Source organism: Cygnus olor, chromosome 28 (genome assembly GCF_009769625.2).
Source record: "Cygnus olor isolate bCygOlo1 chromosome 28, bCygOlo1.pri.v2, whole genome shotgun sequence".
NCBI lineage: Eukaryota > Metazoa > Chordata > Aves > Anseriformes > Anatidae > Cygnus > Cygnus olor.
Genome location: NC_049196.1, coordinates 561,048 through 587,589, shown reverse-complemented (window position 1 = coordinate 587,589; position 26,542 = coordinate 561,048). Strand labels below are relative to the sequence as shown.

Below are 26,542 nucleotides of genomic sequence, written 5' to 3'. Positions count from 1 at the left end.
CGAACTCATCACATGGATCCCCCCCCAGCTCCCAAGGGGCCCCGACGCCGCCGTGCCTCAGTTTCCCCAAGCACGAGGCGATGGCACCCATGGGTGTCCTCCCCCCCCCCCCCATCGGCTGGGGGGGGCTGTCCCCAAGGGCACCCACCCATCGTGCCCGGCCCCATCTGCCCGTCGTGGTTGTGTTAATTAAAGCTCACCCCTAATGAAGTGGCCGAACTTGGGCACAGAGCCCCCAGGGATGGCTGGGGGATGGGGGGGGGGGTCGCTGTGGGGTGGGGGGGGTCGCTGTGGGGGGGTGGGGGTCGCTGTGTGGGGGGTCTCCCTCCCTGTCTATGGGTGACCTGGCAGGGATCGTCATCGTCCTGTCATTGTCCCCTGTGTGCCCCACTGCTGGGGGGCTCGGGGCCGGCTCCCCACTGGAGCCCCACGCTTGGGCACGGTGCCGGGGGCTGCGGCTGCCCCATGCCCGGATCCAACCCCCCCAGCCCGAAGAGCCAGGCGCCCCCCCCCCCCCCACGCCGGGTCTATAATTGGCTTTGCCCTAATAAGTCTGCAGAGCGAGCGGGGGCCGAGTGACGGGGCTGGCCCCGAGCCCCATGGGGCATCCCCTTCGCTTGGCCACCGGCGTTATTTTTCTTTCCAGAGCTATTTCTGCTCCTCCGCCCGCACCGGCCCGGTGTCCCCAGGCCACCCCACGGCACCGGGGACCAGGGACCAAAGGGACGGGGACCGGGACCGCAGAAATTCCCCCCCCCGGGGGCTTGGGAAAGATTTTAAGCCGCACCAAGGAGCCCCCCCCGCGTCCTGGGGGCACCTTCCAGACCCTGCCTGGCGAACTCCATCTGCACGTCCCCGAGGCGGGGACAGCCCAGGGACATGGGTGGCTAAGGGGGGGGGGGGGGGGCTTTTTTTTTTTTTTTTTTTTATATTTCCCGCCCCAAAATGGGCACCTGCCCCCCCAAGGCAGGGGGGACATCCCCACTCCCCCCCCCCCCCCCAGACCATGCACCAGCCCCGTTCCTCTTCTCCCACTGCTTTATTCTTTACACATGCTCCGAGCCCCCTCCCCTGGTGATGGGGGGGGGACAGACAGGACAGGGGACGGTGACGCGGTGACAGAGCACAGGGAGGGGACAGTGCAAGGACAGGGAGCACCCGTGTGCTGGGGAGCCCCAGGTTTTCCCATGGTGGCCTTCAACAGGACCCGTCCCCCCCCCCCCCGCCACACTGTCCCTGCCACCACCCAGGAGGGGATGGGGGGGTCCCTCGGGGGTCCCTCACTCAGGGGACACCATCCCAGCACATCCCAGCAGCCAGCACCACCACGGACTGGGGAAACCGGGGCTGCCCCGGGGAAAAGGGGGATTTCCACGCCATCCCCTTGCACAAGGGCCACCTCCACACCGGGGGACATGGGACACCCCCGTGTCCCCCCCACATTGACCCCACAGCTCCGGGGTGGGCAAGGGGTGGGCAAGGGCTGGGCCCCCCCCCTCCAGCGCCGCTCGCTGAGGACGGGGCAGCCCCGGCACAGGGCAGGTTGGGGCCGTGCCCGCGTGCACGACCGGGTGCCCGAAACGGGCAGGGGGTCCCGGCCCCCCCCCCCCCGTAGCCTCTCAGGGTCCCGACTCCTTCTTCCTCTTCTGGAGGCGGCGGAATTTCCCCTGGATGGCGAGCGCGGCTCTCTCCGTCTCGGGCGCGCTCAGGTCGATGTCGATCTCCTCCTCCTCCTCCTCCGCTTTCTTGGGGTCAGCGGCTTTGGCTGGGGTGGGGGCAAGGGGGGCTGCTCCGGTCACAGCCCCGTCCCCCCCCCCATTCACCCCAGCACCCAGGGTGCACCCTACAGCCCCCCCTTGCTGCACAGGACACCCCAACCCCCCCCCCAGCACGCCCACCTGGTATGGGGGGCACCCCACAACCCTGGGGAGCACCCCACAACCCTGGGGGGCACCCGGGGGTGCACCCCAACCCTCCCCATAGGGCTGTCCCCAAAAACAGCCATGTCCCCCCCCCCCATGTGCTGGGGACACAAACCCCAGGGACGGGGACAGGCACGCAGCAGCATCCCGGGGTGTCACGGGGGGTGGGGGTGGGGGTGTGACAGCGGTGACACGGGTGACAGGACCCCCCCAAAAGGGCGCACAGGGTGCCCCCAGCACCTCGGGGGGGGGGGGGGGGGGGGCTCACCTCTCTCCTGCCCGCCGGGGGCCTCCACCGAGCTCGGGGACTCATCGGGGCTGCGCTGCGGAGAGAGGGGGGGCGCAACCGGGGGTGACACCGGGACCGGGACCCCCGGGGTGCCCCCCCCCCGCTCCGTCCCCTTGCTGTGAAGGGGGGATTCTCCTTCCCTTCCCCTTTCTCCCCCCCTCCCCCCAGCTTTTGTTCTCCGTCCTCCACGGCTGGCACCGGGGATGGGCACCGGGCATCCGCTGCAGGTCCCGGTCCCGGTCCCGGTCCCGGTCCCGGTCCCGGTCCCGGTCCCGGTCCCGGTCCCGGTCCCGGTGCCTCACCTCGCTCATCGCCGCTCCGCCGCCGCCGCTCCCGGTGTGCGGCGCCCCGCGCTCCGCCGCCGTTCTTATAGGGGCGCGGCTGAGTGACAGCCCCGGGCAGCCAATGGGGGCTCGGGGGTGGGCTCCCCCGGCCCCACCCCCCCGCGTGTCCGTGTCCCCGCCGTGTGTTCCCCCCCCCCCCCCTCGTGCCTCGACGCCCCGTGGGGACATCGGGCTGGGGGCACCAGGGGGGCTGCGGCACCGGGGGTGGTGGCACCCCGGGGGTGACGGGGACGGGGACACCGCTGCCACCCCCCGCCGTGCTGGGGACCCTTCCGCGGGGTCACCGGTGGCAGCACGGCCACCCGCTGCGAGCGCCACCCCCGGCACCCGCGGGTGCTCCCTGCCTGCGTCCCTGTCCCCATGGTTGTCCTCTGATTGTCCCCTCCATGCCAGCCTGTCCCCAGGTTTGTCCCCAGGATTGTCCCCTGCTTGTCCCCAGGATTGTCCCCTCCTTGTCCCCATGCCAGCCTGTCCCCTGCCTGTCCCCACACCAGCCTGTCCCCACGTTTGTCCTTTGCTTGTCCCCTCCATGGCAGCCTGTCCCCATGCCTGCCTGTCCCCACATTTGTCCCCAGGTTTGTCCCCTCCCTGTCCCCTCCGTGCCTGCCTGTCCCCATGTTTGTCCCCTCCCTGTTCCCTCCATGCCAGCCTGTCCCCATACTTGTCCCCATGCCTGCTCGTCCCCATGCTTGTCCCCTGCCTGTCCCCAGTGCTGCCAGTCCCCACGAGCCACCCGTCCCCGCCCGTGTCCCCGCATGCCACCAGTCCCCGCCTGTCCCTCACGTGCCACCAGACCCCGCCTGTCCCCTGCGTGCCGCCCGTCCCCGCCTGCCGCAGCCTAGCTCAAGTTCAAGGTTCAAACTCCACGGGGCCCCGGTGGGGACGAGCGGGGACCGGGCAGCCCCCTCGTGCACGGTGGCGGCCACAGGACACCGGCCACCAGCCACCTCGGCCACCAGCCACACCGGGCACCGGGTCCCAGGTAGCGGCGGGCACCGGCAGCCGTGCCGGGGGCGGTTTGGCGGTGCCGGACGGGGAAGCTGCGGCAGCGGGGTGGTGCAGCATGGGGACACGGTGGCTCGCAGGGGACACGGAGGGGACAAGTGCCAGGGCAGTGCTGCCGGGGGCTGCACGAGTGTCACTCACCCGTCCCGCAGGCTCTGTCCCCGCCGCGGTCCCCTCGGCCTCGGCGCCGTCCCTCGGTGGCGCCGTCCCGCGCCCCCGGCCATGTCCGTGTCGAGCCCCTCGGACCCGGAGAGCAGCCCCGGCACGCAGCGGGGTCCCCAGGCCACCGAGAGGGAGGACACGGAGCCCGAGGAGGAGAAGGTGTGCGCCGTGTGCGGGGACCGCGCCACCGGCTACCACTTCCATGTCATGACCTGCGAGGGCTGCAAGGGCTTCTTCAGGTGGTGCCACCGCGGGGGGGGCATGGGACAGGACAGGACAGGACGATGGGGCAGGGCAGGATGGGGACAGGGTGGCACAAGGTGGGACGGGACGGGGTGGGACAACGGGACAGGGCAGGAGGAGGATGGAGAATATGGGACAAGACCGGATAGGAAGGGACAGGATGGCACGAGGTGGGACGGGATGAGATGGGACAACGGGGCAGGACAGGATGGGGACAGGGTGGCACGAGGTGGGACAGGGCAAGACATTGGGGCAGGGTAGGAGGGGAGAGTATGGGACAGGTCAGGGCACAAAGGGACAGATGGGACAGGAGGGGACGGATGCTCCCGCCCCGTGCTCGAGCCACTCGGCTTCTCCAGGACACGGCGGTGACAGTGACCCGAGGGAGAGGTGGCCCCTGCAGGGGGCTCCCGAGCACGAGGTGGCGGCCCTGCCTGCCCCCCTGGGGACGCAGCGACAGCCCTGTCCCCGTGTCCCCTGTCCCCCCAGGCGGTCCATCAACAAGGGCGTCCACTTCACCTGTCCCTTCGCCCGGAGCTGCCCGGTCACCAAGGCCAAGCGGCGGCAGTGCCAGGCGTGCCGCCTCCAGAAGTGCCTCGACGTGGGCATGCGGAAGGACAGTGAGTGCGGCCGCCCTGGTGGCCTTGGGGACAGCGGGGCGAAGGGGATGGAGGGGGACAAGAGATGGGGTGACCCTGGTGTGGGGCCACGGGGACAAGAGGGGACACCAAGGGGGGGGGACTGGGGGGCGGAGGGGATGGGGAGGGGCTGGGCGGGAGGACGCGGGGGAGAAGGGGATGGGGGGAAAAGGGAGGGCACCGGAGCAGAAGGGACAACGAGGGGACCCAGATGGGACAAAGGACATTGGGAGGACCCAGGTGGGACAATGAGGAGCAGCCTGGGTGGGGCGGCAGGGCAGGACGCAGCCCCAGGGGACAGGAGCCTGCCAGGGACCGCCCGGGGCCCTGCTCGGGGACAGCGCCCGGTGACATCCCCGAGGCTGATGTCCCCGCGGGGTGGCAGTGATCATGTCGGAGGAGGCCTTGGGGCGGCGGCGGGCGCTGCGGCGGCAGCGGCGGCTGGCACGGGAGCAGCCCGGGGAGCTGACGGCAGAGCAGCAGGAGCTCATCGGCATCCTCATCGTGGCGCACCAGCGCACCTTCGACTCCAGCTTCTCCCAGTTTGCGCACTACCGGGTGAGCCGGGACGCTGGGAGACACTGGTGGCCAAAGGGGGGGGGGGGTCCCGGCACGGTGCTGACCACCCCCCCCAACGCCTCCCCAGCCCGCCGTGCGCCTCTACATCCCCAGCCCGCGCTCCCCGAGCCCGTCGGGGCCGAGCGTCCCCTCGGCGGCGCCGTCGCCGCAGCTCGAGTGCCTGGACGAGGACGTGCTGCCCGACGTCTTCTCCATGCTGCCGCACCTCGCCGACCTCAGCACCTTCATGATCCAGCAGGTCATCAAGTTCGCCAAGGAGATCCCGGCTTTCAGGTCCGGGGGGGGGGTCGCTGGGCGGGTGTCCCCCCCCCACTCCCCCACCGGTGCCGTCCCGCCGCCACCGCCGCCTTCTCCGGCCGCAGGGGTTTGCCCATCGACGACCAGATCTCGCTGCTCAAAGGGGCCACGCTGGGGATCTGCCAGATCCAGTTCAACACCGTGTTCAACGTGGAGACCAACGCCTGGGAGTGCGGGCAGCACTGCTACACCATCCAGGACGGGGCCCTGGGTGAGCGGCACGGCGGCGGCGGGGCCACGGGGGACGTCCCCGTCCCCATCCCTCTCCCTGTCCCCGTCCCCGTCCCAGCTCGCCCGTCACCGCCCCGCTCTCCCCAGCCGGCTTCCAGCAGATCTACCTGGAGCCGCTGCTCAAGTTCCACATCAGCCTGAGGAAGCTGCGGCTGCACGAGGCCGAGTACGTCCTGCTGCAGGCCATGCTGCTCTTCTCGCCAGGTGGGGAGCGCCGGGGACGTGGTGTCTGGGAGGGGGGGGGGACACGACCCGTCCCCTCGGCCCCGCTGACGGCCACCCCCCGTCCCCAGACCACGCCAGCGTCGCCCAGCGGGACTTCATCGACCAGCTGCAGGAGAAGGTGGCCCTCACGCTCAAGAGCTACATCGACCACCAGCACCCCATGCCCGAGGGCAGGTAGGTGCCCCAGCGGCGCGGTCCCCGGTGGCACGCGGTCCCCGCGGCACGGGGACGGCCACCGGGCGCTTCCCCCCCCCACCCCAGGTTCCTCTACGCCAAGCTGCTGCTGCTGCTGACGGAGCTGCAGACGCTCAAGGTGGAGAACACGCGGCAGATCCTGCACATCCAGGACCTCTCCTCCATGACGCCGCTGCTCTCCGAGATCATCAGCTAGAGCCCGCGCCGCTCCCCGTCCCTCCCGCAGCCCCAGGGCTCTCCGGCTGCCTCCGCACTTTCCAGGGCAGAGTAAAGCTCTTTTTATTTTTCCAGGCTCCGTGGCTGCGTACGCGCGGGCACCGCCGGGTGCTTCCAGCCCCCCGCCACGTCCCCGAGGCCCCGGAGCGCCTCCCTGCACAGCCGGGGGGGGGGGGAAACTGAGGCAGAGCGGTGCTGGTGCGGGCGGGACCGAGGCCGCCGGCGCCGCCAGCAGCCACTCCTCAGCCCGAAGGCTTCCCCAGCGCCGCCGCGCGCCGTCCCCCGGCGGCGAGGGACCCCAGCCCCGGCCCCCCGGGGGGCGGGCGACGGCCGGTCCCCCTGCGGCACGGTGGCTCCCTGAGCAGGACGGGGGGCAGGCGGCGCCCCTCAGCCCACGATGACGCTGAAGCCGCAGTGGAAGCGGTTCTTCCAGTGGTTGAGGAAGGCGCCCAGAGCCAGGGTGACGGGCAGCGGGGGCAGCTTCTTCTCCAGCACCCCCCCGACGCTCCAGTTGCTGTCCAGGAGCCCTGCGGGGATGGGGGTGGGGACAGGAGTGAGCGGCTGGGGACACGGCAAGGGACAGGGACAGGCGCAGCCCCTCGCTCACCTCTGAAGACGACGTTGGCCTGCGGCAGGTTGAGCTGGTAGCCGAAGGCGAAGGTGGTGTCCTGCAGCCGCGTGTTGGCCTCCAGCTCCACCCCGACCTGCACCTGGGGGGGGGCGAGAGAGTGGGGACAGGGACGCGGGGGGGGGGGTGACAGGGACACGTGGGGACAGGGAGAGAGAGAGGGGGACGCCCACCTGCTCGTTGGCTCTGTGGTAGTAGCTGGCGTGGGCGCCGCCGTAGCCCACGTTGAGCGTCGCCACCCATTTCGGGGCTGGAAGAGAGAAAGCAAAGCGACGGGCGAGGGGACGTCCCCGGGGGCCACCGCGGCGTCACCGTGCCGGGGAGCGGGGACGCCGCGAGGTGCCGGGCGCCCTCGTACCCGTGTATTTGCCCGCCAGCGTGAGGATGGCTCCCTCCTCGCCCGGCCGCCGGTGGTAAACCATCTCGCCGCCCAGCACCAGGCGGGAGGTGACGCTCTGCAGGAAATGCGCCACCAGGATGACTGCGGGGGGGGGGGGGGGGAACGGGGACAGCGGCACCTCAGCGCGGGGCCCCGGTGGTTTTTTTTTTTGTTTTTTTTTGTTTTTTTTTTTTTTGGGGGGTGGGGGTGGGGATGGGATGGGGGGGGACACGCCGCCGCTCACCGGACTCGCCGAGGAGGTCGGGGTTGCCCAGCGTGAGGGTGGCGGTGCAGTCGTCGCCCCGGTACTCGCCGTCGAACTGCCACGTCACGAACTTGGCCTGGTGCGTCTGCCGGGGGACGAGCACCACCGCGGGTCCCGCGCCGGCCCCGCCGCCACCGCAGGGTGGGGGGGGGGACGGAGCCACCCCCCCCCGTGTGTGTGTGTGTGTGTGCGTGGTGTCCCCCCCCACCGCCATCACCCCCGAAACGGCCCCGGCCCCACCTGGAAGACGGCTTTGGTGCGGAGGCGCTCGGCCAGGAGGTGCAGGACCTGGGCGTTGAGGCTGCCGCTGTTGTCCATGTCCCCAACCAGCGTGGGGAAAGCCTGGGGGGGGGGGGAGGGGGGGGCTCAGCTGGGTGACGGGGACACCGGGACCCCCCCCGCCCCGCCACGGGACGGATCCCCCTCGCCCCTCTGCCACCCAAACCCCTGGCATTTCACAGCCCCGAGGCCACCCCCGGTCCCCCCACTGCCGTCCCAGGGACACCCCCGGGGGTCTCAGGGCCACCCCCGGTGCCCCCCCCCCGCTCCCCCAGGTCCCCCCCCCCACGGCGTGGGGGCTTCGGGGCCTCACCTCGGTGGGTCCCAGCTGCCGGTCACCCACGAAGGTGGCGTTGAAGTGGTAGTTGGAGGCCCCCAGGGTGCTCATGTGAACCGTGTGCGTCACCTGCGGGGGCCGCGGCGTCAGCGGGGGGAGGGGGCCGCGGCGGCACCGTCCCCTCCCTCGGTGCTGTGTGTGTCCCCCCCCCGCCCGGGGACCTGGAAGTGGCTGCTCAGCGCCTTGTTGACGATCAGCTTCACGCCCTCCATCTGCTGCGGGAAAACCTCTGCGGGGACGCGGGGGCAGCTGGGGACAGAGCTGACCCCCCCCCCTCCCCCCCCCAGTGCCACCCTGACCCCCCCCCCACTTCGTCCTCACCCCCGCCGCCACGCCGCCCCCTCCCCACCGCTGCCACCCCCCTCACGTGTCCCCAGTGTCCCCCCCCCCCCCCCAGTGCCTCATCCCCCCGTGCCCCCCAGCCCCATACCCCCCGTGCCCCCCTAGGTCCCTGTCCCCCAGTGCCCCCCCCAGTCCCACGTCCCCGTACCCCCCCCCCCCGGGTCCCGTACCCCCCGTGTCCCCCCAGTCCCGTACCCCCCCCGTGTGTCCCCCGGTCCCGTACCGCCGGTGCCCCCCCCCAATCCTGTCCCCCCCCGCCCCCGTCCCGTGCCCCGCCGGTGCCCCCCCCCAATCCTGTCCCCCCCCGCCCCCGTCCCGTGCCCCGCCGGTGCCCCCCCCCAATCCTGTCCCCCCCCCGCCCCCGTCCCGTGCCCCGCCGGTGCCCCCCCCCAGCCCCGTACCCCCGGCGTCCCCCCCCCGACCCATGACCCCCGGTGTCCTCACAGTCCCGGACCCCCGGTGCTCCCCCGGTCCTCCCCCCCGCCCCCCCGCAGTCCCGTACCCCCGGTGTCCCCCCAGACCCATGACCCTCCCGGTGCCCCCCCGGTGCCCCCCCGCCCACCTTTGCACTGCCGGTGCAGCTCGTCGAAGCTGCCGGGGTTCCCGAGGGCCCCCCCCCGGCGCGGGGCCCGGGGCGCGGCGGGGCCCAGCGCGTTGCCCATGGCCCGGCCCGGCCCGGCCCGGCCCTAGCGCCGCCGCCGCCGCCCGCCCCCCCCCCAGAGCCCGCTGGGCGCCGCCATGGCGGGTACGGGCACGGCCGCCGGAAGTGGCTTCGCCGGGCCGCTCCCGCCCTCAGGCCGCGGCCGCCATCTTGGGTGAGGGCACAGCCCGCCCGCTCATTGGCTGGGGCGGGCGGGGCGGGGCCGCCGCGGTCCGGTGCCCCCCGGATTCCCGTCCCCCGCACGCTGCCGTTCCGGGGCTGCCGCGTTCCGGCCCCGCAAACCGTCCCCTGCCCGTGTCCCCGCCGCCCCCTCCCAGCGTCCCCAGCGTCCCAGCTCCCTGCCCTGTGTCCCCTCCCAGTCCCCGCCCTGTGCCCCCACCACGTCCCGTGTCCTCCCCCGGTCCCCCCACCCTTCTGCCCCCTCCCCACGTCCCCTGACTCTGCCCCACGTCCCCCCCTGCCACCGCCCCATGTCCCTGGACCTTCCCCATGTCCCCCCCTGTCCCCTGCCTGCGCTGCCGTCACCGGCAGCTTTCCTGGAAAGGGCTGACTCTGGCAGGGGCTCAGAGGGGAAGGGGCCCCATCAGCCGGCGGCCCCGCTGGCCACCCAGGGGACTGAGAATTTTTGTCCCCGGTGCCACCCAGCGCCCTTTGGACGCGTGTTCCCAAACAGCTGGCCCCCGGCCCGGCTCCACAGCGGGGTGTCCCCCCCCGGGATCCGTGGGGTGGCAGCGCCAGCCCCGCGCTGAGTCACGCCGTCACGCTGGCGGCCGAGGGTCAGCGATAAGGCAGCCGCTGACCTTCACCCCCCTAGGGGCCGGCAGTGGCCGGGGCGAACCAGGGTGGGCAGCCCCCCAGGGACCCCCCTGAGATAGGACCCCGGGGTGGTGCTGCTGGGGGCACCCATTGGGCTGGGGATTTGGGCTGGTACAGGGGTTCTGAGAGGGGGGTCCTGTGGTCATGGGGGCTTCCTGGGGCTGTGGGGTGCTCATGAGGTTGCGTCACGGGGCTACAGCACACCGTGGGGCTACAGAGTGCCATGGGGCCACCACGCCCCATAAGGCCACCAGCTGAGCCCCACCGTGGCACCCCCAGCTGCCCAAATCGCTGCCACGCACTTCGGCCAGCGTCACCCATCGGCCGCGTCCCACCACAGGGCTGTGGAGCCACAGAGCTGGGCCCCCAGGGCACGGGGCCGTCCCTGCTGGGCTGTCCACCCCCTACACCCCCCCATCCCCCCCGCAGTGACCCTTACCCTTGCTGTGTTTACCTGGCTGGGAGGCATGGCCTCCCCAGCCCAGGGGCGGGGGCTGCTCTGGGGGATAAAAGCACCCGCAGCCCCCAAGGCAGCACTTGTAGCCCCCCACCTCTGTGTCCTGCCCAGGTGAGCGGGCAGCTGGCACTCAGCACCTGGGTCTGTGGGGCAGGATGGGGCTGTGGGGCAGGATGGGACAGGGATGGTGCAGGATGGGGATTGCGGAGCTGCAGGACTGGGATGGGGAAGGGCAGAGACATGGGGTGGGGAAGGGTGGGAGGGAGGCGGCAGGGCTGCGGGGCAGGGATGGGGCAGGAAGGGGACGGGGGCTCTGTGGGGCTGGGATAGGACCAGATGGGCACGGAGGTGCCACGGGGCAGGACGGGACGGGGATGGGGCAAGACAGTGACGAGGGAGCTGTGGGGTTGTGACGGGTGGGACGGAGCCATGGGGTGGGAGGGGGACGGCAGCACCCGCCCCACACCCCCGGCGTCCCCACGCCCAGATCCGTGCCGCGATGAAGCTGCTGGTGGCCGCGTTGCTGCTGCTCTGCGCCTGCAGCCTCCAGGCCGCCCTGACAAAGCGCGAGGCTGAGCCCGAGCCCGGGGCCGAGGCCGCCCCGGATGCCACCATCCCCCTGAGCCGCCACTTCCAGACCTTCTCCGACTTTGTCACCAAGGAGCTGCCCCAGAAGCTGCAGGCAGAGGAGCTGCGGAGCCAGGCCAAGTACTGGGGGGGCTGGGGGGGGGGGGGACTGGGAACCCCCCAGGGCATCCCCTCACCGCCCCCCTGTCCCCCCAGGGCCTATCTGGAGCAGGCCAACCAGCAGCTGACGCCGCTGGCCCAGGAGCTGCGCAGCAACGTCCTCCAATTCTTCTCCTCCCTGCTGGAGCTGGGCAAGAGCAAGGAGCAGGCCTGAGCGCCGCCATGGAGCCCGTGGCCCCCCAGCACCAATAAAGCCTTTGAGCTGCCCGCCGTGTCCCGTGTGCTGTGTGTGAGGGGCTGGGGATGCGGGGACGGTGGTGGGGGCTGCGCTGGGGGCTCGGGAAAAAAATAAAATAAAATTAAATTTAAAAAAATGGGGCTGAGGCCTGGCAAACTCAGCACTGCCAGCACTAAAGATGGAGGCGCCCCTAGTCAAGATGGCGGACGCGGCGCCTCCTGCCCCTAAACAAAATGGCGGCGCCAGGCTTCGCGCCCCTCCTCCGAGCGTCACTTCCGCCCCACCGCCCCCAGCAAAGATGGCGGCGCGGCCGCGTTTCCAGCCCCCTCCCCCGGGGCCCGGGCGCCGCTTCCGGGCGCGGTGGCGATGGCGGAGGAGGCGACGCGGCGGGCGGTGGCGGAGCTGCCGCTGCTGCGGACGGCGGCGGGGCCGCGGGACCGGGAGCGGTGGGCGGAGAGGCTGAAGGAGGAGTACCGGGCGCTCATCCAGGTGCGCCGCCCGCCGGGACACCGGGAACGGGGGGAACGGGGGGTACCGGGGGGGTTAGCGGGGAGTCCCGGAGGGATACCGGGGGGATACCGGGGGATGGGGTTACGGGGGGGGGGGTTATCGGGGGATCCGGGGGTGTTACCGGGGAGGTTTTCTTGGGGGGGTTACCGGGGGATCCCGGGGGGTTACCGGGGAACGGGGTCCCGGGGGCTACCGGGGGGATTACCTGGGAGGTCCCGGGGGGGGGGTTACCGGGGGGGTCCCGAGGGGTCCTGGGGGTTTACCGGGGGGTTAGAGGGGGGTCCCGGCAGATAACGGGGGGGGGGGTTACCGGGGGGTCCTGGGGTGTTATGGGGGAGTTACCGGGGGTTTACCCGCAGTACGTGGAGAACAACAAGAACGCCGACAACGACTGGTTCCGCCTCGAGTCCAACGCCGAGGGCACCCGGTGGGTGAGCGGGGGGGGGCCTCCCGGTACCGGGGGGGGTTGGGGGGGCCGGTGCCACGTGTGAAACTCCCCCGGTGTCCCCCCCGGTGTCCCGTCCCCCGTCGGCCCCCCCCCCCGCAGGTGGTTCGGGCGCTGCTGGTACATCCACGAGCTGCTCAAGTACGAGTTCGCCATCGAGTTTGATGTGAGTGGGGGCGCGGAGGGGGGGGGCGGAGGGGGCACGGAGCCGTGTGTGTCCCCCCCCCACCTCGGGGGGGCCCTGACCCATCCCCTGTGCACCCCCCCCCCCCGGTGCAGATCCCGGTGACGTACCCCAGCACCGCCCCCGAGATCGCCATCCCGGAGCTGGACGGGAAGACGGCCAAGATGTACAGGTGCGTGTGGGGGGGTGGTCTTATTTTTGGGGGGAAGCTCGTTTTCTGGGGGGAGGAGGTTCCTTTTTGGGGGGGGGCAGGCTCGTTTTTTGGGGGGAGTCATTTCTTTGGGAGGGGGGAGGCTCGTTTTGGGGGGGGGGGGGCTCGTTTCGGGGGGGCTCACGGCTCTGTCCTCCCCGCAGGGGGGGCAAGATCTGCCTCAGCGACCACTTCAAGCCCCTCTGGGCCCGCAACGTGCCCAAGTTCGGGCTGGCGCACCTCATGGCGCTGGGGGTGAGTGTTGGGGGGGGGCACATAACGGGAGGGGGGCGCATAAGGTGGGGGGGGCACCGGGGGGGCTGCCCCCCCCCAGCTCCTCACCTCTGTCCCCGCAGCTCGGCCCCTGGCTGGCCGTGGAGATCCCCGACCTCATCGCCAAGGGCCTGATCCAGCATAAGGAGAAGTGAGCGGGGCACGGGGGGGGGCAGCGCACCCCCGGGAGGTGCTGACCCCCCCCCCCGCAGCCCCTCCCCCCCCCCCCCCTTTTTCCCGCTGTCCCCCAATAAACGCTGCAGCCCTCGCCCTGCCCCTGCTGCTGCTGCTTTGGGGGGGGGGGGGGGGGGGCAAGCAAAGATTTTGGGGGGGTCTCTGCACCTTCTTCCCCCCCCCCCCCCCCCCGTGGCGGGGGGGGCCGCTCTGGCTCCGCTCCGCTCCTCGCGACCCTACAAAAACCACCGCTTAGAGGGTGCTATTCTACGAAGGACGCGGCCCCTTTAAGGGGGGGGGGGAACGCCGGGCGGTCGCCATGGCGACGCGGAGGCGTCAGGCGGAGGGGGCGGGGCGCGGCCCGGCGCAGGCGCAGTGCGGCGCCGTGAAGCCGCCGGGGGCGGGGCGGCGGGCGGGGGAGCCAAGATGGCGGCGGGCGCTGCGGGAGTTGTTGCCATGGCGGCCCGCGGGAGGTGCGGCGGGGCCGGGGGGCGGCGGGGGGGGGGGGCGAGGGGTGGGGAGGGCACGGGGCACGGGGCCGGGACGCGGGGAGGGGACGGGGGACGGGGGGGGGGAAGGGGAAGGGTCCGGTAATGGGAGGGGGCGGCGGGGGGGGGGGCACCGGGGGGGGGGACGGGGGAGGAGGGACAGGGGGTGGGGGTCGGGGGGGACATGGGGGGGCAGGGGCAGGGGCAGGTAGGGCTGGGGACGAAGGCTTGGGGGGGGCACGGGGGGGGACAGGGCCAAGGGGGACAGGGAATGGTGGCACTGGGGGGGGGGCAGGGGCAGGTAGGGCAGGGGTTGGTGTCCAGGTAGGACATGGGGGGGGGACAGGGGCAGGTAGGGCAGGGGACAGTGACTGGGGGGGGCATGGGGGGGGCATGTGGGGGGGACAGGGCCAAGGGGGGACAGGGGATGGTGGCACTGGGCGGGGGGGGGGGGGGGGACAGGGGCAGGTAGCGCAGGAGACAGTGCCCAGGTGGGACATGAGGGGGTGGGCGGGGGCAGGTGGGGCTTGGAGGGGGGCCCGGGGGGGACAGGGCCCGGGGAATGGTGCCACTGGGGGGGCACGGGGGGGGGGAGGACAGGTGGGAGACACTCTGGGGACGCAGCCAGGTAGGGCAGGGGATGGTGCCCAGGGGGGACACGGGGTGGGGACAAGGCCCTGGGGGGGGGGGGGGGGTCAGGGGATGGGGCCGCCGTGGGGTGACAGCGGCAGGAGGGACACAGGGGTGGGGGACAGCACCGGGCAGGGCAGGGGACAGTGCCCGGGGGGGACACAGAACGGTGCCGCTGGGGGTGGGGGACGTCACCTGGGGGGGACGCGGGGTGGCAGAGGGGGACAGGCGGGGCAGGGGACAGTGTTGGGGGGGGGACGCGTCCTGAGGGGGACGGGAGGGGGTGCAGGGCCAGGCCGGGGACAAGGGACAAGGTGGGACACGTTGGGGGGGGGGGGGGGGGGGAGACAGCGCCCAGGTAGGACACGGGACGGTGGCACCGTGGGGCGGGGGACAGGGTCGGGGACAGGGTGGGGGCCTCCGGAGGAGGGGACAGGGCTGGGACCGGGGGTCCCCCTCCTGGCGACCTGCCCGTCCCCAGCACCCCCCCTCCGGTGACCCGTCCCCTCTCTTAACGCCGCAGGCCCCCCGCAGACGGGACGCTCCGGCCGGCCGCGCGCCTCGGGGGGCCGTGAGAGGTGGGTGCCCCCCCCCCCCCCTCCCCGGGGGGGCGCCCCGGCTCGGCCCCAGCGCCCTCCGTCTCCCCCCCAGGCTCCTCCCGACGATGCCCCAGGCCTCGGAGCACCGCCTGGGCCGGGCCCGCGACCCCTCCGGCGGCGTCACCGCGCAGCCCAAAGCCGTCCCCAAGCCGCCCGGCCGCGCCGTCAGCCAGGAGCGCCACGCGGCCGCCCTGAGCTCCGCCGCCAACGGCCTCTCGCCGGCCCCCAAACTTCGCCTGCTGCCCCCCCGGCCGGCCCCGCTGGAGGAACGGGGCAAGAAGCTGGAGCTGGAGCGGGGCCGGGCGGCCAAGCGGGGCTCGGCGTGCCGCCGGGGGCCCCTCAAAGCGGACCACGGGGTGCGGGTGCCCGGCTCCCCGCAGGCGGGCGCGGGGCCCGGCGGCGCCTCCTCCTCCTCCTCCTCCTCCTCCTCGCCCTTCGCGCTGCCCGCCGGGGCCGAGCGGCGCCGCGGCAACCTGGCCCGCTCCAAATCCGTCAGCATCGGGGACCTGAGCGGCGAGGACGTGGCGGCGGCGCTGAGCCGCCTGGCGCTGCGGGACGGCGGGCACCAGCTCGGCACCGGCGCGCTGGCCCTCAAGAGGAGCTCGTCCCTGCGCAGGGTCAACGTCGGCCCCGGGCCGGACGGCAAGCCCGCCGCCCCGCTGCTCTCCGTGCGCCACGAGGGCTGCCCCCGGACTCGTGTCCCCGACCCCCCCTACGCCCACGGCCCCGACGGCCCCGCGCCCGGCAGCCCCCCGCTGGGCAGGGCCCCGGCGCCCGGCAGGCCCGAGGAGAAGGCGGCAGCTGTAAGAGCGGCAGGACGCGGCCCCGCGGGCGGCTGGGGTGCCGGCCAGCCCGGTTTGGGGACGCGGGGTGACGCTCGGGGTGGGGCGGGGGGGGTTTCCCTACCCCCCCCGGGTGCCAGAGGGCTCCCGGGGGGCACGGGGGCGTTTCCTCGGCTGCCCTTTGCCCCCCGCTGCCGCCCGCTCGCCCCGGGGCCGCGTGCTGGGATTAGGAGCCGCGAAATCCCAGGGCTGCGGCGGTGACGGCGGTGCAGGGCAGGGTTTGTCCCCAAACTGGTGGCCGCCCCCCCCCAGCCCCGGTCCCCGGCACGGCGGCTGCGCTGCGGTGCCACCGAGGGGTCCCCGCGGCCGCTCTCGTGTTTTCCTCCTCTGCGCCCCTCTCGGGGCGCGCTCCGTCCCCGAGGTGCCGCCGCCTCTCATTAATCCCGCCGAGGTGAGCCCGCGGCCCGGCCCAGAATAGCCCGGGAGGCAAATCGGATCAAGCTAACGAGCGCGGGGGGCTTAACGAAGCGCCGGGGGGCCCGGCCGGTGCCGCAGTCCCGTCCCCGGTTTGCGGTGCCGGAGCCATGGCGGGGCCGCGGGGCGCCACGCTGGTGGAGCTGCCCCGCAAACCGCCCCGCGGCCTCCTGCCCCGCCGGGACCTCCGGGGCCGCGGCGCCGACGTGGCCGAGTCGGTGGCGCAGGCGGCGGTCCTGGGGCTGCTGCTCGCCGGCGGCGAGGTAACGGCGGCGCTCGCGCCGAGCCCGGGGGGTGCCGGGGGGGGGGGTTGGCTCACGGCTCTGCCTTCGTGTCCCCGCAGACGCACCACGCGCTGCTGCTGGGCTCCGGCCACGTCGGGCTCAGGAATCTGGGCAACACGGTAAGCGGGTGTTCGTCCCCGGCGTCCCTGTGCCCCTCAGCCCCCTGTCCCCAGCGTCCCCGGGTCCCTGCACCTCGCGTCCCCTCGTCCCCGTGTCCCCGTGCCTGGCACCCCCACGTTGCCGCCTTTTCCCTGTCCCCGCGTCCCCGTCCCTGCACGAGGAATCTGGGCAGCACCAACGCCCCTGTGCCCAGCGTCCCCGCATCCCCGCGTCCCCGTCCCCAGTCCCTGTGCCCAGCGTCCCCGCGTCCCCCTCCCTGTGTCCACGTGTCCCTGTCCCGGTCCTTGTCCCCAGTGTCCCCACATCCCCATCCCAAAGTCCCCTTGTCCCTGTCCCCCGTCCTTGTCCCCACATCCCCCTCCCCACATCCCCACGTCCCTGTGCCTCTCACCCCCCCATCCCCCCCCCCCCGCCTGTCGTCCCCCCCTCCCTGATTCCTCGTGCCCCCCACCTGGCAACCCCCCGTCCCCCCCCCGTCCCTTCGGGGGACGCCCCCTGCCACCCCCTCGGTGCCACGACGGGTGCTCAGCCCCATCCCAGGACCCCTCCTGACGCCCCCGGGGGCTCCCCGGGGTGCGGGGGGGGGGGGGGGGGGACGGACAGGGGGACAGGGTGCCGGGGGGGTGTCACCGCGCCCCCCCCCCGCTGTGCCCGCAGTGCTTCATGAACGCGGTGCTGCAGTGCCTGAGCAGCACCAAGCCGCTGCGCGACTACTGCCTGCGCAAGGACTTCCTGCAGGAGCAGCCCGCCGGGCCCCGCGCCCCCCAGGAGCTCACCGAGGGTGGGTGCCACCCCCCCAGCCCCCCAGCCCCCCAGCCCCCCCCCCCCCCCGCCGCCGACACGGCACCCACGGGTGCTAATCCCCCTTACGTAAACCGCCCCGACGCCCGCTCGCCCCCCCCCCCCCCCCCCTTGTCCCCGCAGCCTTCGCCGATGTCATCGCGGCGCTGTGGCACCCCGAGTCCACCGAGGCCGTCAACCCCGGGCGCTTCAAGGCCGTCTTTCAGAAATACGTCCCCTCCTTCACCGGCTACAGGTCAGGCTGGGCCCCGGCCCGCGGGGCGCCCGTGGGTGCTCGCCCTCGTGCTCGTGGTTGGGTGCTGGGGGCGGCCCCTGGGTGCTGGTTGGGGCCGTGGGGGACCGCTGGGGGCCCAGCCTTGTCCTCGTGGGTGGGTGCTGGGGGGGACCCCTGGGTGCTGGCCCCTTGTGGTTGGGTGCTGGGGGTGCTCAGCACCGTCCTTATCATGGGTGCCGTGCACATCCCGATCCCTGCAGCTGGGTGCTGGGGGGGGACCTCTGGGTGCTGAGCCACGTCCCCCCTGAGTGGGTGCTGGAGGTCCCCGGGGCACGGCAGCGGTGAGGCGGGGGATCGCGCCCCCCCACCCCCCACCCCCCCGTTGTCCTTCTGAGGGGTTCTGAGTCTGCCCGTGGGATTCAGCGGGGCCAGGGGCACCCATGGGTGCTGAGGGCCCCGCGGTGCAGCCAGCAGGACGCGCAGGAGTTCCTCAAGTTCTTCATGGACCGGCTGCACGCCGAGATCAACCGCAAGGGCCGCAGGACGCCCAGCATCCTTGCGGACACGCGCCGCGCCCCCGCGCCCGAGGACGCCGACACGCTGAGGTGAGGGGACACGGCGGAGGGACACGGGGGGACGGGGGGACTGGGGGGGGACACCCGGCCTCGGGGCCGCGCCTCAGCGGCCCCCCCTGCCCCCCCGCAGCGACGACGAGCGCGCCAACCTGATGTGGAAGCGGTACCTGGAGAGGGAGGACAGCAAGATCGTGGGTGAGCCCGGCCGTCACGGGGCGGCCCCGGCCCCTCGGGGGGGTCCCCAGCCCCGTGGGACCAACCCGACCCCCCCCCTCGCCCCCCCCAGACCTCTTCGTGGGGCAGCTGAAGAGCTGCCTCAAGTGCCAGGCGTGCGGCTACCGCTCCACCACCTTCGAGGTCTTCTGCGACCTCTCCCTGCCCATCCCCAAGGTAGGACGGGGTCCCCCCCGCCGTGCCGCACCCCCCCCCACCCCCCCCACCCCGGAGCCCCTCCCCGCCGACCCCTGAGCTCTCCCCCCCCCCCCTCCCCATGCCCCGCAGAAGAGCTTCGCGGGCGGGAAGGTTTCGCTCCACGACTGCTTCAGCCTCTTCACCAAGGAGGAGGAGCTGGACTCGGAGAACGCGCCCGTGTGCGACAAGTGCCGGCAGCGGACGCGCAGCACCAAGAAGCTCACGATCCAGCGCTTCCCCCGCGTCCTGGTGCTGCGTATCCTTTGGGAGCCTGTCTTTTTTTTCTTTTTTTTTTGGGGGGGGGGGGATTTCTTTTATTTTGGGGGGGGGGGGGGGTGTGTCTCCGGAGGGTCCCCGCACCCGCCCGGCGACGTCCCTTGACGCGGGGCAAACCCAGACCTCAACCGCTTCTCCACCACGCGCTACTCCATCAAGAAGTGCTCCGTCTTCGTCGACTTCCCCCTGCAGCAGCTCAACCTGCGCGAGTTCGCCAGCGAGAAGGCGGGTAAGGGGGGGGGGGGGCATGGGGGGGTCGGCGGGGGGGTGGGGGGTGTGTTCAGGGGGGGTCAGCGCTGAGCTGTGCCCCCCCCCCCACACACACACGCAGGCAGCCCCGTCTACAGCCTGTACGCGCTCTGCAACCACTCGGGCAGCGTGCACTACGGCCACTACACCGCCTTCTGCCGCGACCCCTCGGGCTGGCGGCTCTACAACGACTCCCGGTAGGTGCCCCCCCCCCATCCCCAAACCCCAAACCCCGACCCCCCCGGACCCCCCCTCCAAACCCCCTCGACCCCCCCCCCCCCCCGGCCGCACCCCGCGGCCCCCCCTTGGCTCCGTGCTGAGGCTGCGGCCGCAGCGTGTCGCCCATCAGCGAGAACCAGGTGCCGTCCAGCGAGGGCTACGTCCTCTTCTACGAGCTCCACGACCCCCCCGGCAGGAGGCCCTGAGCCGCCCCCCCCCCCGGTGCCCCCCCACCCCCGGTCCCGGTCCCGGTCCCGGTCCCGGTCCCCCCCCCCCCGGGCTGGAGGGGGCCGCGGGCGGGCGGGCGGGCGGCTGTACATAGCCCCGGCTGCCCCGCGAGGGGCTTTTGTGAATAAATTTATTAAAAAAAGACCAAAAAGGAGCAGTTTGGGGGCGGGGGCGGGGGGGGGGGGGGGCAGAGAGGGGGTGGGGCTAGAAGCGAGGGGCGGGGCTATGGGCACGGGGGCGGGGCTATGGACACGGGGCGGGGCTTATTTCACGTGTGTCTTATAGGGAGGGGGCGTGGTTTGTTGCGGGAGGGGCGGGGCATGGAGCACAAGGGCGGGGCCAATCAGGCGGCGGGGTCACTCCGGGGGGGCGGGGCCACCATAGGGGTGGGGTCATCGTAGGGGCGGGGCCTGCGGGGCGCATGCCACGTCCATCAATGAGGCAGCGCCGCGCCATTGGCTGCCGTTAGCCCCGCCCCTTCCCTCCCCGCCAATCACCCAGGAGGGGCGGGCCCCCACGAGCCCAGAGCGGTGCGCGCGGCTTCGGCGTCCGGAGGGAAACCGGGAGGGGAGCGCGGACGGGCCGGGCACCCCCCGGGCCCCCCCTCACCCAGCGCCCCCATGCCGCGCACCGTGGCCGTGCTGGGGGGCGGCATCAGCGGCCTGGCCGCCTGCTACCACCTGGCCCGCGCCCCCCGGCCGCCCAAGGTGAGCGGGGGGGGACGGGGGGGGCTCTGTGCACCTTCCCCGGTTCCCTCCCGGTGCCCCCGGTGCCCCCCGGTTCCCTCCCGATCCCCCCCGGTCCCCTCCCGATGCCCCCCGATCCCCCCCGGTTCCCTCCCGGTTCCCCCCGGTCCCCCCCCGGTCCCCCCCGGTGCCTCCCGGTACCCCCCAGTTCCCCCCGGTCCCCCCCCGGTGCCCCCCGGTGGCCGTGACCGCGGTTTCCCCCCCCCCAGGTGGTGCTGCTGGAGGCCAGCGGCCGCCTCGGGGGGTGGCTGCAGAGCACCCGCACCGAGGACGGGGCCGTCTTCGAGCACGGGCCCAGGGGAGTCCGGCCCGGGGGGGCGGCGGGCACCGACACCCTGCACATGGTACCGGGGGGGGGGGGGCGGGGGGTCCCTGGGGTGGGGGGTCCTGGGGGTGGGGGAAGGGGTCCCGGGGGGGGGAAAGGGGGGGCGCAGGGGGACGGGGAGGGGCCCTGGGGGGGTTTTGGGGGGGCCCTGGGGGGTGTCGGGGTCTTGGGGGGGCCCTGGGGGGTCCCTAGGGGGGTTTCAGGGTCCTTGGGGAGGGGTCCTGGGGGGATTTCAGGGTGTTGGGGGGGGGGTCCTGGGTGGGTGCCAGGCTCCTGGGGATCCCTGGATGGTTTCTGCGGGGTCTCCAGGTTGGTGCCGGTGTCTGGGGGGGTCCCGGGGGGGGCTGCCCGCATCCCCCCTGTGCCGTCCCCGTCCTGCCCACGTCCCCGCAGGTCTCGGAGCTCGGCCTGGAGAGCGAGGTCCTGCCCGTCCCCGGGGACCACCCGGCCTCCAGGCACCGCTTCCTCTACGCCGCCGGCGCCCTGCACAAGCTGCCCTCGGGGCTGGGGTAGGTGCCACCCCCCCACCCCTACCACCACCGCCCTGGGGGCTCCCGTCCCCTGACCCCCCGCCGTCCCCAGGGGGCTGCTGCGGCCGGTGCCCCCCTTCTCGCGGGCGCTGCTGTGGAGCGGGCTGCGGGACCTGCTGGCGCCGGCCGGGAAGGAGCCCGACGAGAGCGTGCACGCCTTCGCCCGCCGCCGCTTCGGCCGGGAGGTGGGTGCCTGCGCGGGGGCGATAACGCCCCGTGGGGGGCTTATCGGGGGGCTGCAGGGGCCGGGCGGGGGCCGCCTCACCCCGCCTCGTGTCCCCGCAGGTGGCCGACATCGCGGTGGACAGCCTGTGCCGGGGGGTGTTCGCCGGGGACTGCCGGGAGCTCAGCGTCCGCTCCTGCTTCCCCGCGCTCTTCCACGCCGAGCGGCGCCGGCGCTCCGTGCTGCTGGGGCTGGTGCTGGGCGCGGGTGAGAGCCGGGAAGGGGACACCGAGGGGACAGCCCGGGGATGGCACCGCGGCGGTTGGGGACACCCAGGGGAGAGCCAGCGCTGCCCCTGTGGCACGCGGGGACACCGAGTGGACGCCCCAGGCTGCCGGTGTGGTGCACGGACACCCTGGTGCTGCCACTATGGCATGTGGGGACGCAGAGGGGACGCCCCGGTGCTGCTGCTGCAGCGTGGGGACATCACGGTGCTGCCACCAGCACGTGCAGGGACACCGGAGCTGCCTGTCGTGGTACCTCCGAGCTGCCACCACGGCACCTGGGGGCTGAGAGGGGACACCCCGGGGCTGGGGACACCTGGGTCGCCGCCACCGCGGCACGTGGGGACGTGGAGGGGATGCCCTGGGGCTGCCTCCAGCACGCAGGGACACCAAAGGGGCACCGGTAGGACATGGAGGGGGACACGGGGGAGACCCCGGTGGCACGGTGCCGGAGCGGCTGTGTCCCCGCAGGGCAGGAGCGCGGGGCCGAGTCGGGGTTGAGCCGGCGGGCGCGCGCCGAGCGCTGGAGCCAGTGGTCGCTGCGGCACGGGATGGAGAGCCTGCCCGAGGCGCTGGCCGCCTTCCTGCGCCCCCGCGGCGTCGAGCTGCGCTGCCACGCGCCCCTGCGCAGCCTGCGGCACCGCCACGACGGCCGGTGGCAGGTAGGGACCCGCGCTGCCCTCGGGGGGGGGTCCCCGTGCCTTCACGGGGGGGCTCTTTCCAGCGATGGGGTCCCAAAATTTGGTTCCCATCCCCTCCGGACGCTTAGGGTGCCAGGGAGGTGCTGGGAGCCCTGTGTTCACGCCCCATAATTTGGAGGTGCCGGGATCCCCCTGTTCCTATGCCATAATTTGGGGGGGGGGGGCCACGACCCCTGGGGTCCCCTCCCTAGACTTGGAGCAGGGGCCAGGGCCCTTGGGCTCCATCCCCAGGGGTTGGGGGCTCCAATATGTTTCACACCCCATTAAGGTGCCTGGGACCCCCCAGGGGACCCTCTGGGCTCACCCCATGGCTTTGGGGGGGGTCCAGGACCCCGGGTTCCCCTCCCAGCACCCCCCTCTCCCTCTCCCCCCAGCTCACCCTGGCAGATGGCACCGTGACAGCCGACCACATCATCAGCGCCCTCCCAGCCGCAGGTGGGTGCTGGGGTACCCAGACTCCTCCTGGGGGTGCAGGGAGGATGCAGACCCCCCCCCAAATCCCCCTGAATCTCCCCCAAACTCCGCTTCCAGCCCTGGCGGAGGCGCTGCCGGCCGAGGCCGAGCCCCTGGCGCAGGAGCTGCGGCGCATCCCCACGGTGGCAGTGGCCGTGGTGAACCTGCAGTACGAGGGCGTCACGCTGCCCGTCACGGTGAGAGCCCCGCACCCCCCAGCACCCAGGGGTGCCCCCCACCCTGCTCATCCCTCTCCTCCCCCCCCCAAAGGGCTTCGGGCACCTGGTGCCTTCCTCCGAGGATGACTCCCTCCTGGGCATCGTCTACGACTCGGTGGCCTTCCCGCAGCACGACGGCGCGGGGCCGGCTTCGGTGCGGCTGACGGTGGGTGAGGGCCCCGGGGGAATAAAGGGGAGGGGGGAAATGCCATGGGGGGGGGGGGAGGGGCTCACGGGGCTGCTGCTGCCGCTGCAGGTGATGCTGGGGGGCGCCTGGTTCACGCGAGCTTTCGGGGACCCGGCCGCCACGGCCCCGGCCACGCTGCTGCACCGGGCGCAGGCGGCGGCGCGGGAGCAGCTGGGGCTGGCGGCGGCACCGGCACGCGCCCTCGTCAGAGTGCAGCAGGTGGGTGACGGGGTTGGGGGGGGGTGCCGGGGGGGGGTGTTGGGGGGTCCCGGGGCTCACCGGCTGCTCCCTCTGCAGGCCTGCATCCCCCAGTACACGCTGGGCCACTGGCAGCGAATGGGTAAGGCTGGGGACGGGGACACGGGGCCGCGGGGATACGGGGACACGCAGAGGCTGCCACCGTCCGCCTGTCCGTCCCGCAGAGCGCATCGGCCACTTCCTGGCGGAGCAGCGGCTGCCCCTGAGCCTCGTCGGCGCCTCCTACGCCGGGGTCTCCGTCAACGACTGCATCGCCAGCGCCAAAGCGGCCGTCGGGCGGCTCCTGGGGGGCTGAGCCCCCTGCGGGGGGGGCCCGACCCAGCTCTCCCCGTCCCAGCAGCCAGCAGCAGTAGGACAAAGTGTTGTTTTTTTAATGGAAAACCCCTTATAAAGGCCCAGGGAGCAGCTCATAAATAGAATAAATAACCGCACACCAGCAGCGGAGCCTGCAACTCTCTTCAGGCACCTGCACGCCTACGGGGAGACGGGGCCGAGCCAGTCCCCAACGCCCCCGGGGCTCCCCCGGCCCCTTTTCTGAGGGGCTCCCCCCCCCCCCCCCACGCCAGGCACCAGCCCTGCAGCCAGCAGCTCCCCGGGCTGCTCCGTGCTCGCCGCTCCCCACAGTCTCTCCAGCAAGGCAACAGCACGAGCCGGCCCTGGCAACCGGTGCATGCCGGGGGGGGCCCGTCACGGTGCCGGTTCCCAGCCAACAGTTCACACGGGGGGGGGGAGGGGGGGTTAACGGGGGCCCGGTGGCCAGCTCTGGTTGTACCCATGTGTGGGAAGGGTCCCCTCTGCCACAGCCGGGCTGCCGCCGTCCCCGGTCGCCTCGGGGCTGCGCTCGGTGACCCCCCCGGCAGAGCCAGCGCCGCCCCGGGTGCCATTCCCTGCTGTGGGCAGCCGCGGGGACAGGGTCAGCCTGAGGTCCCCCAGCCCCGGCAGCTTGCGCAGCATCTCCTCCCGGAAGGGGCTGTTGCTGCTGCGGTACCTCTGTCCCTCGCGGCCGGGGCCCTGGCGGCTTCGGCCGGCGCGGGGGTCGCTGCCGATGTCCACGGTCAGGTTGGTGTAGAGCGGGTGCAGGTGCTTGGCCAGCAGCGTGTAGGTGAGGGAGTTCATCCCGTCCTGCGTCCACATCCGCTGCGTGCGGATCAGCAGGTCGAACCTGCGGGGACAGCGAGAGCGTCACCCGCTGGCACCCACCGGTGGCCCCGTGCTGGTCCCGTGCCAGCTCCCCACCTGTGCGGGTTCTCCTCGTTGCCTTTGTCGCCCTTGTGCTTCACCATCTTGTAGTGGCCGATGGAGACGGGCGGGCGGACGATCTTCATGCCAGCGAGGCGCACCCTGCGACAGTCCCCACGTCACCAGGATGCCAGGACACACCCGTGGAGCTTGGCCACCCTCCAGCGTGCCAGCGAAGCCACCCACACCCTTTGTCCCGTGCAGAAATGGGACACGGGGACATCGCTTTTCCTGGTAGCGAGAGGGGCTGTGGGGCGGGCAGCATCCCGCCGTGTCCTACCTGGTGGCAATGTCATCGTCCTCGCCGCCCCAGCCCCAGTACTCATTGGGGAAGCCGTTGATCTTCATGTACTGATCCGGGGTGAGAGCCGAGACCCCCCCGAAGTACTGCGAGTAGGGCAGGCTGCGGGGAGAGCCGAGCGGCTGAGCCAGGCGGCGGCGGGGCCGGCTGCCCGGGTCCCCCCCCCGCCCCCAGCACTTACTTGTACCCAAACTTGTTCATGGCGACCGAGACGTGCTTGGGGTTCCAGGGGTCGCAGGTGTAGAGGTTGTAGTCGTTCTCGGGGATGAGATCGACGTCGTGCAGGAAGAGGCAGTCCCACTCCTCGTCCTTCAGCGCCTCCTTCACCCCCACGTTCAGCAGCTTGGCGCGGTTGAAGGTGCCGTTGCCCGCCTGCGGGTTTGGGGGGGCAAAAAGACGGCTGGGAGCAGCTGGACCCCCCTGGCACGAGCCCCGGCGCCGAGCCCCGGCCCCCAGCACTCACCTGGTGCACCAGGTAGATGCCGTACTGCAGCTGCTGGCGCTGCAGGAAGGGGTGCAGGTAGTAGAGCAGGTAGCCCAGGTGGCTCTCGCGGTTGCGGTAGGGGACGATGACGGCGGTGCGGGAGCGAGCCTCGCAGGCGGCCGGCTGGTAGCGGCCCCCCGCCTGCACCGCCGGGTTCTTGGCCCGGATCTGCTCCAGCGTGGGCACCCGGCTGAAGCTCACCGTCAGCGGGCCGACTGCGCGGGGAAACGGGGCGATGGCGACCGAGCGGGGACGAACCCCACCAGCCGGTCCCCGCGGCGGGGGACACGCGGATCCCCCCCCGGCTCGCACCGAATCCCCCAGGGGGGCTCAGAGCCACCCGGCCCCGACTCACCGAGGAAGGGCGAGCGCTCGGGGCAGTAGGGCGGCGGCTGCGCGGGGTCGGCGTCGAGGCGGGCGGCGGGCGGCTGCAGGCGGCTGAAGTTGGTGTAGACGTCGTGGGTGCGGGTGTAGTCGAAGACGGGGCCGGCGGCGCGGCCGAAGAGCGAGGTGAGGTTGCGGAAGCCGCCCAGGGAGAAGTAGGCGACGAAGGCGAACTGGCAGCCCACCAGCAGGGCCAGCGTGCACGGCCGCTCCAGCAGCCGCCGCAGCATGGCGGGGACGGGGACGGGCCTGCACCGGGGCCTTCACCGGGACGGGGCCTTCACCGGGCGGCCTCCCCGGAGCCTCCCTTTACCGGGCCGGTCCCGGGGCCTTCACCGGACGGCCTCCCCCAAGTCTTCCTTCACCGGGTCCTCACCGGGCGGCCTCCACGGAGCCTCCCTTCGCCGGGCCGGGGCCCTGGAGCCTTCCTTCGCCGGACGGGGCCTTCACCGGGCCGCCCCCGGGGCCGGGGCCGTGTGTGTGCGGGGGCCGGGCCTCATGGCGGGGACGCTGCGGAAGCCGAGGGAGCGGCCCCGGAGCTCCCGGCCGGGCCCCGGTGGCGCTGAAGCCGCCGCCGCCGCCGCCGCCCCCGGTGGGCGCCGCTGCCGCCGGGCTCAGCCCCTCCCGGCCGCCGCCATCTCGGAGGGGGGCGGGCGGCGCGGACGTGGCGAGGCCTTAAAGGGGCCGCGCGGGAGGAGGAGGGCGGGG

The 26,542-nt window shown here is 73.3% G+C and overlaps 8 protein-coding genes across 21 annotated transcripts; 5 read left to right on the top strand and 3 right to left on the bottom strand.

Annotated features, from left to right (window-relative positions):
- Positions 1–1,023: 1,023 nt before the first annotated feature.
- PCP4L1 (Purkinje cell protein 4 like 1) lies at positions 1,024–2,547 on the bottom strand. The gene is made up of 3 exons (XM_040538823.1): positions 2,514–2,547; positions 2,191–2,245; positions 1,024–1,765 (listed from the first exon to the last, which is right to left on the bottom strand). The coding sequence occupies exons 1-3, from the start codon at positions 2,520–2,522 to the stop codon at positions 1,620–1,622; spliced, it is 210 nt and encodes a 69-aa protein (XP_040394757.1). The 5' UTR covers positions 2,523–2,547; the 3' UTR covers positions 1,024–1,619.
- Positions 2,548–3,782: 1,235 nt separating this feature from the next.
- NR1I3 (nuclear receptor subfamily 1 group I member 3) lies at positions 3,783–6,390 on the top strand. The gene is made up of 8 exons (XM_040538820.1): positions 3,783–3,961; positions 4,455–4,585; positions 4,989–5,161; positions 5,250–5,455; positions 5,545–5,690; positions 5,798–5,914; positions 6,004–6,109; positions 6,197–6,390. The coding sequence occupies exons 1-8, from the start codon at positions 3,783–3,785 to the stop codon at positions 6,324–6,326; spliced, it is 1,188 nt and encodes a 395-aa protein (XP_040394754.1). The 3' UTR covers positions 6,327–6,390.
- Positions 6,391–6,393: 3 nt separating this feature from the next.
- Positions 6,394–9,290, bottom strand: TOMM40L (translocase of outer mitochondrial membrane 40 like). Of its 2 annotated transcripts, none has more exons than XM_040538821.1 (9): positions 9,139–9,290; positions 8,396–8,463; positions 8,211–8,303; positions 7,859–7,960; positions 7,598–7,673; positions 7,333–7,455; positions 7,148–7,224; positions 6,954–7,056; positions 6,394–6,872 (listed from the first exon to the last, which is right to left on the bottom strand). In XM_040538821.1, exons 1-9 carry the CDS (start codon positions 9,236–9,238, stop codon positions 6,589–6,591), a joined length of 1,026 nt encoding a protein of 341 aa, XP_040394755.1. In that variant the 5' UTR covers positions 9,239–9,290; the 3' UTR covers positions 6,394–6,588. The 2 variants fall into 2 exon arrangements, with proteins under 2 accessions (XP_040394755.1, XP_040394756.1); XM_040538822.1 differs by having other exon boundaries at positions 6,394–6,873; positions 7,598–7,703; positions 9,139–9,288.
- Positions 9,291–9,676: 386 nt separating this feature from the next.
- APOA2 (apolipoprotein A2) lies at positions 9,677–11,461 on the top strand. Of its 2 annotated transcripts, XM_040538815.1 has the most exons (3): positions 9,677–10,621; positions 10,998–11,218; positions 11,294–11,461. In XM_040538815.1, exons 1-3 carry the CDS (start codon positions 10,277–10,279, stop codon positions 11,409–11,411), a joined length of 684 nt encoding a protein of 227 aa, XP_040394749.1. In that variant the 5' UTR covers positions 9,677–10,276; the 3' UTR covers positions 11,412–11,461. The 2 variants fall into 2 exon arrangements, with proteins under 2 accessions (XP_040394749.1, XP_040394750.1); XM_040538816.1 differs by having other exon boundaries at positions 9,677–11,218.
- A 327-nt stretch (positions 11,462–11,788) lies between these two features.
- Positions 11,789–13,305, top strand: UFC1 (ubiquitin-fold modifier conjugating enzyme 1). The gene is made up of 6 exons (XM_040538817.1): positions 11,789–11,924; positions 12,305–12,372; positions 12,493–12,556; positions 12,670–12,746; positions 12,929–13,019; positions 13,121–13,305. Exons 1-6 carry the CDS (start codon positions 11,802–11,804, stop codon positions 13,190–13,192), a joined length of 495 nt encoding a protein of 164 aa, XP_040394751.1. The 5' UTR covers positions 11,789–11,801; the 3' UTR covers positions 13,193–13,305.
- Positions 13,306–13,390: 85 nt separating this feature from the next.
- Positions 13,391–19,670, top strand: USP21 (ubiquitin specific peptidase 21). Of its 8 annotated transcripts, none has more exons than XM_040538794.1 (13): positions 13,393–13,684; positions 14,853–14,907; positions 14,981–15,731; positions 16,528–16,587; positions 17,246–17,369; positions 17,513–17,624; positions 18,071–18,208; positions 18,309–18,373; positions 18,465–18,568; positions 18,680–18,845; positions 18,987–19,094; positions 19,197–19,311; positions 19,464–19,566. In XM_040538794.1, exons 1-13 carry the CDS (start codon positions 13,531–13,533, stop codon positions 19,537–19,539), a joined length of 2,028 nt encoding a protein of 675 aa, XP_040394728.1. In that variant the 5' UTR covers positions 13,393–13,530; the 3' UTR covers positions 19,540–19,566. The 8 variants fall into 8 exon arrangements, with proteins under 8 accessions (XP_040394725.1, XP_040394728.1, XP_040394726.1 ...); XM_040538795.1 differs by having other exon boundaries at positions 13,396–13,684; positions 17,270–17,369; positions 19,449–19,608; XM_040538793.1 differs by having other exon boundaries at positions 13,397–13,684; positions 19,449–19,608.
- A 372-nt stretch (positions 19,671–20,042) lies between these two features.
- Positions 20,043–23,862, top strand: PPOX (protoporphyrinogen oxidase). 2 transcript variants are annotated; one of them, XM_040538806.1, is made up of 12 exons: positions 20,050–20,268; positions 20,517–20,651; positions 21,026–21,141; positions 21,215–21,347; positions 21,448–21,592; positions 22,081–22,271; positions 22,685–22,745; positions 22,842–22,960; positions 23,034–23,147; positions 23,238–23,387; positions 23,466–23,508; positions 23,591–23,862. In XM_040538806.1, exons 1-12 carry the CDS (start codon positions 20,182–20,184, stop codon positions 23,719–23,721), a joined length of 1,425 nt encoding a protein of 474 aa, XP_040394740.1. In that variant the 5' UTR covers positions 20,050–20,181; the 3' UTR covers positions 23,722–23,862. The 2 variants fall into 2 exon arrangements, with proteins under 2 accessions (XP_040394741.1, XP_040394740.1); XM_040538807.1 differs by lacking the exon at positions 23,238–23,387 and having other exon boundaries at positions 20,043–20,268.
- B4GALT3 (beta-1,4-galactosyltransferase 3) lies at positions 23,777–26,528 on the bottom strand. 4 transcript variants are annotated; one of them, XM_040538810.1, is made up of 7 exons: positions 26,209–26,524; positions 25,806–26,178; positions 25,430–25,665; positions 25,148–25,338; positions 24,946–25,068; positions 24,663–24,767; positions 23,777–24,588 (listed from the first exon to the last, which is right to left on the bottom strand). In XM_040538810.1, the coding sequence occupies exons 2-7, from the start codon at positions 26,062–26,064 to the stop codon at positions 24,165–24,167; spliced, it is 1,338 nt and encodes a 445-aa protein (XP_040394744.1). In that variant the 5' UTR covers positions 26,065–26,178; positions 26,209–26,524; the 3' UTR covers positions 23,777–24,164. The 4 variants fall into 4 exon arrangements, with proteins under 4 accessions (XP_040394744.1, XP_040394745.1, XP_040394743.1 ...); XM_040538811.1 differs by having other exon boundaries at positions 25,806–26,126; XM_040538809.1 differs by having other exon boundaries at positions 25,806–26,524.
- Positions 26,529–26,542: the final 14 nt, after the last annotated feature.